We start from the raw sequence: 9,101 nt of genomic DNA on the forward strand, positions 1-9,101 counted from the left end.
AGAGTGTGATCCACAGTAACCTTGTTAGGGATAAGTGACGCTGTGCAGAGAGCCTCTTGTCAGCTGGTTGGCAAGATGAGCTTCTTGTAAATGATTGTCCTCTCTGTCAAAAGGCTGATTTCTTTTTTCCAACATCTGTGTTTTTGCCCCATTATTTCTCAGTCATTTTCCCTCCAATATTGTTATTTTTTTATTTGGTCCAGGTCTGTATCTGTTACAAATTTCTGACTTTTTACACTTAAGCAATTTTTTCATCTGTATCAGGTTCTCCTCTGTCTCATATGTCAAATCATACTTCTACAGCATTTCACTGCAGACAGACAACAGCCCAAAGTGCCATTAAAAGTTTTGACTTACCTCTGACTTGCACCTTAATAAACTATGGATCACTTGAGGTCATACAACTGTGTCCCACCTATAAATCAAGTGAAAACTAAATTCACTGACAGCATAGGGCAGCATCAGCATTTGTAACCTTTTTCCATAGAGAGGAGTTGTCAGTGTGTGAGTAAAGAGAGTACTGGTTGGCTACAGATCCTTTCCCCTTCACAGCATTATAAATGTATGTGTGAGGAGGCCCTTAATGGCTGCTAATCCAATTTCTGCCACTGAAATCAAATCTCAGTGGCGCCAGTAGTTCTCTTCTTCCCTCACAAATAATGGCCTTCTAGCTTTGGCCTGTTTATGAAAAAGACAATCCGCCAAAAATGCCGGCTTTAACTTCCTTAAGTCCACCCGAATCTTCATCAAAATTGTTTGGAGTGTTTTTCCTGTTTCCACACCCCCCACCCCTACCCCCGTGTTCTATGAAAGTTATTAATTGACCGTCTGCGTCGAGTGGAGGGGATGGGGTAACAGGAGAGGAGGGGAGAGTTTTCAACAGTATAGGATCCCATTTACCGTATGTCTTAATGTCTTCCCTAAGTTAGCCATTGATTTTTCTCAGACCACAAGCAATGGAGATAAGATTAGGCCTTCGATTCTTGTGCTGCCGCCGGAGCCGTTAGTGGATGAAATCACTGAACTGACTGTGCCGACAGACAGTGCATTGCTTTTTTTTAAAAGGTCATGACCTCTGTGATTATAAGGTAACATATAGATACCACGAAAGTAGCTTCAGGGCCAGTTTAAAAAAAAAGCCTATTTTTTTTTGTGTGGCAATGTCTCCAGAAGTATTCTCAGCCAAATAAATGCCTTATTTTAGAAGCACACTGTGTATAATGCAGACTTTCTTTCCTGTAAACATACATATTCTTGAATTTGGTCCCCTTTTCCAAAACAAAGATATTAGCTTTGACACAGATAAAGGGAGCTTTGGCTTTGGCTTCCTTCCCTCTGGATATGGATTTGACTGATTATCTTTCAGTGCATCAGTTCGACAAGTAGTCATATTGCCATTCCACAAGGAGATATTATTCTGTAGCGCAAGCCTAATAATACGATATGTGTAATAACGCTTAATTCTTAGTTGGACCTTCACCATGTAGTCAGCTCGATTATTGCTGAGAGCCTCAAATAGCATCACAGGGACATGGAAAGGGGAAAAGAAGGCGAATGACGGGGAAGAAAAAGTGGCAGATCCCAGCTGGCTTTGAGAGGTTATTGAGGAACGTCCACCACAGTGCATGCAGAGGAGTTTAATATTTCTTTGCTCACTGGTTTGGCAAGCAAAAAGATTGGAAATGACACTAAGTATTTCTCAAGCTCACAGAGGTGATATTGAAGCTTACAGTCACTGATTCACAGGAATAAAGGGCATGTATATCACTCAAAATTTTGCATGCACTCCCACACAGCTGCTTAAAAAAAATTACACAAAGGTCATTTTTCACAGTAGTAAAAATCCCACCATCCCACCACAGGCTCTGCTTCTGATTCAGAAATACAAAACATTTTGATTTGCTCTTGACATTATTGTTTGTTTGCTTGATTCACTTTTCATTTCAGACTCAAATACAAACTTCAAGCTGGCTGTATCTATGAAGGAAAACTAAACATTGGTGAAATTATGGTTTACTCTCATGATAGTAAATGCAGCCAAAACGGAAAGAAAAGTATAAAGAAGGATTATAATCTTCTGATAAAAGCCATACTCCTTTGATTTGACCATTACTGTGCCAGTTACAATGCAAAACAAAATCAGAAAAGGATCTGAAATCTACTGTGCCTTCCAAGACAAAATTATCTTTACATGCTTTAAGATTTATGAATTTGTTCTTGGCTTTGAAAGCAGCTGAGATGACTTAATCATTTCTCTCCAGGCAAATTAAACTGCTTCCTCTGTGAACCCTGGTAATCATTTTAAGTGATTACATTAGTCGTAAATACAAGATAATGAAAACTCAGTGTTCAGAGTGCATGATGCCTTGAGGAAAGGCTAAACGGGAGTTCGTGGGTAGATATGACAGAGCATCACTGGGACTGTATCAGACACAGGGGGAAGGGGATTATGTGGGGATTGGTTGCCCTCTAGCTGTCAACACTGAGATTGGGTTATGAAATATGGTCTAAAATTGCTGAAGAGGTGAGATTATGAAGTGCCATCAGAAAGCTTTGGGAGTTTGAGCTGAAGACTGAGACACAATGATAAGGATGGCATGGAGATGTCTGATTTGAAGTGCCTAGTTTGTAATCTCAATTTATCTCCTTAAGAAACAAAGTAAATCTTCCAGGATGTGTAAAAGCCCGTGATGGGTAAGGTTATCTGTACAGTAGAGCTGCAGTATGGAGGCGTGCTATGAGTATTCTGGATATTGTACAGTCTGTTTACAATATCCAGAATCTTGTCCTTTATAAAACTGCAATTTAAAAGCATGACTGGAAAGCATCAGGGATTCTGCTGTTAAGACTTTCGCACCAATTCTTTTGTGTATTCCATGACTAACATGGTAATTTGACTTGTACACTGTCTTGACAGCTGTCATCAACTTAATACAGCCAAAGGCACAAAAGGAAAATGAAAAAGTCTTGGAAGCAACTTCCATACAAAGACAAAGAGCAGTAACTATGAAAGCGGTGAAGCTGAGAAGCTGGGCTTAAAAATTTTCAGGCTGTTTGGCAAGCTGTGTAATGTAAAAAGCTTGTAATGCTTCCATTTTGTTTCTTTTTGGCTAATATATTTACATCATTGTCATAGGGCCTACATAATAAAAATACAGATATTGTGCTCTGCCTTTACTCTTTATTTCAGTACTAGTTTAAGAAAATAGACATCCACTTGATATAGGCTCTACAGTACAGCCTGTAGTAGTTAACACTAAATTATATGTTTTGTTAGTTGTCTATCTTTCTGTCTGCTATAATCAATTAATTTATATCAAATACATTCTGTGTAAATATATTTTATAGGTAGCTTAACTACACCAAAACAGATGCAATCCCACTAAATGAAATGTCAGCTACTGAGATCTGCTAAGCTACTTTTAGCAGGAATTTAACATTAGCTGGGATTCTTCTTAGTCATGATTAGTTTTACTGCCTTAAAGCTACTCTTCCTAATTTCTTCTCAGCTGCTAAAGGGTCTAGTGAGACTCAAAACTAGTGATGTGTGGATAGATCCTGGAATAGCGGTACTTCAGATTCCAACTTTTTTTGTTCTAGTATTCATACACACGTGAAAAAATCGTAATCTAAAATAAGTAGGCTACTTTGATGTAAATCTATATTTTATCTTTAACAGGGGACACAGTAGACAGTAACTACACTATCCAGGACAGTCTAAATAATACCTGGTTGATAGGAACTTCTTCCACCTATCATAGTCCTAAGCGAACTAGTGCTCTGAAAACGTGTGAGCCGCTGCAGAGTAAGAAAAACTTTTAGTTAGGAGTTATCTCAGCAACAGAGCAGATGTCATATGTGGTTGCTGGGTGGAGGGAAGTAATTAACAATCAAGATGGCATGTAAAGGGTCTACTGTATGTATGTATGTATGAATATATGTATGTAGTATGGACATTGTCCCACCGTCAACAGTTCATTATCTGACCTGCAGAAATGTCCCTTCACAGTATGTGAGCAGGGTGGCACCATTTGTTATTAATAAAAGCAGAAAGCCCTTATAGATACACCTTATAGCCTATCTCCTCTCCTCCATCGGTCTCTGTTGTCTGGAACCATCACAAGTATCAGTATCAGCATTGGTACCAGTGATACCAGCTTGGATTTTACTTTGTATCAGATTGGAAATAAAATAAGGTGGTATAGCACATCACTACTCAAAACAAACTGACATCAAGCTGCTCCAAACTGCACTTTGCCCCTCCCATCACATCTTGTTTGATGATATAAACTACAGATGCCTGGTTTCAACAAAGTACAAAAGCAGCCTCCGGGCCTAAGATAGCTTTAACTGACAAACGAGTAAATTTGGCAATCCAGTAGAACACTCCAGTTACTGCTAATGTAAGACAAAGCACTAATGTTATACATAAAGCTCAAATTAATTATATTAACTCAGTACAAAGTTAAATCATGACCATACTAGGTAGGTAATGTTACCAACACTAATATGTTATATGCTAATGCTAATGCTTTAGGAGGAGGTCTTCAGTTTAGAGTCAGTGTAGAATGACCACTCAGTGTACCTGGGAAAACTTGACATTTTACACCTCTTGAACTCAGTAGGTCAATGTGCAGCTGCTGATTTTCTTCCTTACAAATCTCCTGATCAGTCTTAAACTAGCCAGGAAAAGTACTTTTTAACTTAACTCTCACATATTTATTTATGTTTCAAGCAATTGCTGTAAATACAGGCTTTTTTTTTTTTGGTTTAAATGCAGCCTTGCATCCAAGGAATGGCCCACAAGGGCTTTGCCCATTACAAAGTATAATGCTGCACCATGTAATTTATTGCTGTCAAATGTAATTTATCTTAGGCTGATTGCACTGAAAGCCCTGTTTATCAGGCACCTAGCAACACTGTTTTGAATGAAAATTACCTCTTTATAGAGCAATTAGGAAAACGAACCTATAGACCAAATGCCTTTCAGCCCCACATTTACTTTAACAAACATTATTGCACCATTAATCACACACAAATCTAAAGCGGCAAGTGTACAAAGTTCTCTGGTGATATTTTTCAGTTGAATGACATGAGATTTTGATGTAAGTGATGTGAAAGTTGTTTTCAATGGGTGATTTAAACTAAAAGCAGTGTGAGAAACTTTATTGCTATGGCTCAGATTGGCAATAGGAGTCAATAACATTAGATTAATTGCAGGAAATAGCTCTTGGATGGTTTGATGTTTGCATGTGTCTGTATTATTTACTGAGAGACCCTATTAGCAGAGTAATATCTTGCTTTCTTATGCATGTTGGTTTAAATGAGCAAAATAGGTCTTCTGTAGGGGTGTTTAAAAGGCCATAGCAATGCCAGCACACATGAGAAGGCAATTATAGATAATGCCACATTTTACGTGCTGATACCTATTTTTCATGAGAGAACAAGCTTGAACAAGTGCAGCAATAAGATTCAAAATGAGGCAGCGAAAACCTGGGATTGAGACTTGTTTTTCTGTTGTGTCTTCCTGCACTTCCCTCCTCCACAAACCATAGCTTGTATCTTTGTGCTCTAGATAGCATCCAGATAGCATCTCACCATCCAAGCCTTGCTCCACTTTCCCCCCATTAGCTTTTCTTTTCCCTTAAAGTCCCTCACACTCATTCCCTCTCGCACACATACAGTACATTTTGTACACACACCTCGTTATCTTATTTGTAGCCTTGGCAGCTAGATCATTGCTTTGTGGTTCAGTATCCTGAGTTTTCTCTGTCACAGAGAGAACTGTGGGTGCAGAACGTCCACCACACAGGAAGTCAGTTCCTTGCCTGTCTTGCCCATCCCAGTGAAACATGGGATGATTAACCTTGGACTGGAGGACCTTTACAACATGGAAAGAAAGTTATGCAACTTCCCATACTTATCAACTGTCTGCAGTTACAATGAAGTATTGGGATAAACAGACATTTGTTTAAAACTGAGGTTCAGTCCTGAGGGATGCAGCAAACAATGACCTTATATGTAAATCTCCCTCATACTGTCTGCTTTTTTATATAATGCAGCTTTTTTCATTTGCTAAGTTACATAACTTATAAAACATCACTATATGGGTGTTTGTTTGTTTCAGTACTCAAACGATTTGACTCCTTTAAGAAGTTTTTTATTGTCCTATTCCATTACTTATATGAACTCTAGCTCTTGGAGAGTGTAATGAAATACAAGATAAGGTCCCATATCCTGAGTTCTCCAGACCAAAATAAACAGGTTGAGCTCTCATAATCAAGTATGTAAAAGTACAGTCAAGGAACAGACAGCTGTTGAATATTTACAGTAAAATCATTAGAAGTAGAGCTCACAGGTGACTTGAAAAGCAGTCCTCTGCACCCATCATTATGTGGCGTCATTCTATCAGTGGTTGTTTCATAAGACATAGTCTGACCAGATATTCAGGTACAAATTTAATATAATATTGAAAAGGTGTCCTGAGTCAAGAGTCTGAATGACTAATATTCAAGTGTGAGTGCAGTGAATTGTACTACAGCTCTGCCCCTGGTGCACTAAAAGCAAATATGCTTAGTATAGCACCACACACTTACCAACAGTCTCTTTATAGTAAGGCCAGGTCAACAAGGTCATGAGATGAAACTGTTTTCCTGTGTGGAGGACAGACCTAGAGTACATGGATCTTATCACTCACAAGCAAAATACGTAATAAATCCTCACAATTCTGAATTCTTTTTTTGTGGTACAGTGCTGATTAACATGCTGTGGGCCACAGGGAAAAAATGAACATGGGTCTCCTTACTGAACCCATTTTGGCCAGATCCCCAGAATCTGTAATAATCTGGACTACTGTGCTGCCGAAAATTTGCTCCAAATTGGTTGGTTTGTGATAAATAAATGAAATTTGCAAAAGAATATGCATCATTTAATAAACATAATATCAACTAATATATTAAAGATATTAAAGCTACATTTTTGTGCAGAGAACGTTGACAGGACCAAGACAGGACCTCATGATTAGGTATATATATGACAGCCACCTCAGGGAATGACGTGAGGTTGTCTGAAACACAATAAGGTGTTACATGTAGCTGGAGAATTGAACAACTGAGAGTAGTAGCAATTAAAGGATTAAGCATCTCTCTTTTTCTCTCTGTATATCCAGGTGGTTCGGGAAAGCACCGATCCAAAGACCCAAAGAAGAAGAACAAGCAGAGACTGCGGTTTCGGGCCCAGAACCAGCACAGCGACCACTTGGCCTCTGCGCGTTCCAGCCAGTGAGGACTTAAACCATCCAACAAAGAACCAATGCAAGGCTACTAGCTGCTGCTGCACCTATATTCTGACCGACTATCCTAGACCACTCCACCTCCCCACCTGACTCCCGGCCCTCCCCCACCTCCCACCCACACCCACCATGACACAGCCATGACTCACCAAATTCAGATATATACATTTAACATACAATATAAGTATCAACACACTAAACACATGCTTCATGCCTCTGCCTCCTGCTGCTTCTCCCCCTGCTGCAGTGACCAGCCAGGTGACTCTGTTCGCCCAGCCCCACCCTTTGCCTTGCCTTGTGGACCTTTACAGTTGACATTAATGAACTCATTTACCATTGTTAACAACGTCATTAACCATCTGGGGTTGATGGAAAACTGAGGGGCAGCCAGAGACTGTGGAGGCGGGAGAGCCGAAACAGAGGGAGGTGGATAGCAGAGGTAGTGAGGAAGTTGGCAAGCTAAAATGCTCATAAAAGGGTTGGGGGGTGGGGGTGTTCGAACCAAGGAGGATGGAAAAAAAGGATGGAGGATGAAGAGGCAGAAGAGAATTGGCTGAAGCAAATGATGCTGATGGACATGAAAATGACATCTTGAAATGAAAGAGACTGTTTTTTGTTCCTATATTTATGTCAAAGCTACCCTCACCTTCACTCTAAATGGAGATGCAGTGTTCCCATGTGTGGCCTTTATGTTATGTACATTTTTGAGAGTGATATTAATTAAAGAAATGACCATGCATTGTTGCAAAGTATTTTATTCTCAGCACAAACTGTTTACGTTCAGACCGCTTTATGCTCTAACTGTATAGTGTGGATTAAAAAGAGATTAAATTTAGTTGTTCTAATAGCATGGCAACAGACTCATGTGTACATAGTTTATCTAATTATGAAAGCTTATTACTGTATTTTCAGTATTGACTCGTTCACCGTTCTAAATGTTTTAGAGATAAAAAAAAAAGTTGTAACACCAAGCTACAGATTAAAATGATTAAAAACAAATAATAAATAGCCACCACATAGCTTTTTTCATTTATATGGTATATATTTGATTTATTTATTTATTCTATTTTGTATTTTTTTTTTTTTGTTCAGTGAGAATTTCTGACTCATACTGTTACTCTTATATGCTAAAATATTCTTTGAGTTTCTTATAACAGTGCATATCTTTAACACGTGAAAATGGGTTTTGTCTGATTTCACACAAAGTGCTGTATTACATTCATTTGACCTCATCTACTGATTTTAATGTTTTAAAGAAGAAGAAAAAAGACAAACAAACTATGTCTTTGACATATTATAGGTTGAATAGTTAGGATCCAGCAAATGTATGGTCATAGGACTGCATATGTGTACATTGTGTTTTATTAAAATACATTTCATGTGACTGTATGATAAAGCCTTTCATTACTGTCTATGGCTATAATATATGTGGCTAAACTCCGAAACTGCTGTTTCCTTGTTTTACTTTGGTGTGCAATTATGTGATTTCAAAACCAGCTGTGAAATCCATCACGTCACACTGTGTGACACAGGCTACCTCCAGCCAAAGGATTGGATATGGTCAATTGGGCCTTAACAGCATGACGGCACAGTCAAGGAGGCGTAATCCTCTATGAAATGAATGCTACAAATTCACTGCATGCTGCCAGTGACTCATTCATTTCTAGCAGTGTTGGGGAGAAGGGAACTACATGTAATTTAACCACTCTACCCCATCGCCCATACAAATGAAGAATACGGGAGATTGTCGTCACATGTACTACACAACCAGTACTTGCCAGGAATTCCTGCAGCTCCTTTAATGTTGCTG

The 9,101-nt window shown here is 38.9% G+C and overlaps 1 protein-coding gene across 5 annotated transcripts in view; it reads left to right on the forward strand.

Moving 5' to 3' along the window:
- Nucleotides 1–8,297, forward strand: part of rspo2 (R-spondin 2) — a 65,268-nt gene extending 56,971 nt beyond the window's left edge. For all 5 annotated transcript variants that reach the window (XM_020597232.1, XM_020597230.1, XM_020597233.1 and 2 more), the window contains one exon: nt 7,169–8,297. In XM_020597232.1, coding sequence (XP_020452888.1) covers nt 7,169–7,284 — 116 coding nt within the window. In that variant the 3' untranslated portion in view covers nt 7,285–8,297. The remainder of the gene's footprint in view (nt 1–7,168) is intronic.
- The last annotated feature ends 804 nt before the right edge of the window (nt 8,298–9,101 follow it).

This window comes from Monopterus albus, unplaced genomic scaffold (genome assembly GCF_001952655.1).
Source record: "Monopterus albus unplaced genomic scaffold, M_albus_1.0 scaffold33.1, whole genome shotgun sequence".
NCBI lineage: Eukaryota > Metazoa > Chordata > Actinopteri > Synbranchiformes > Synbranchidae > Monopterus > Monopterus albus.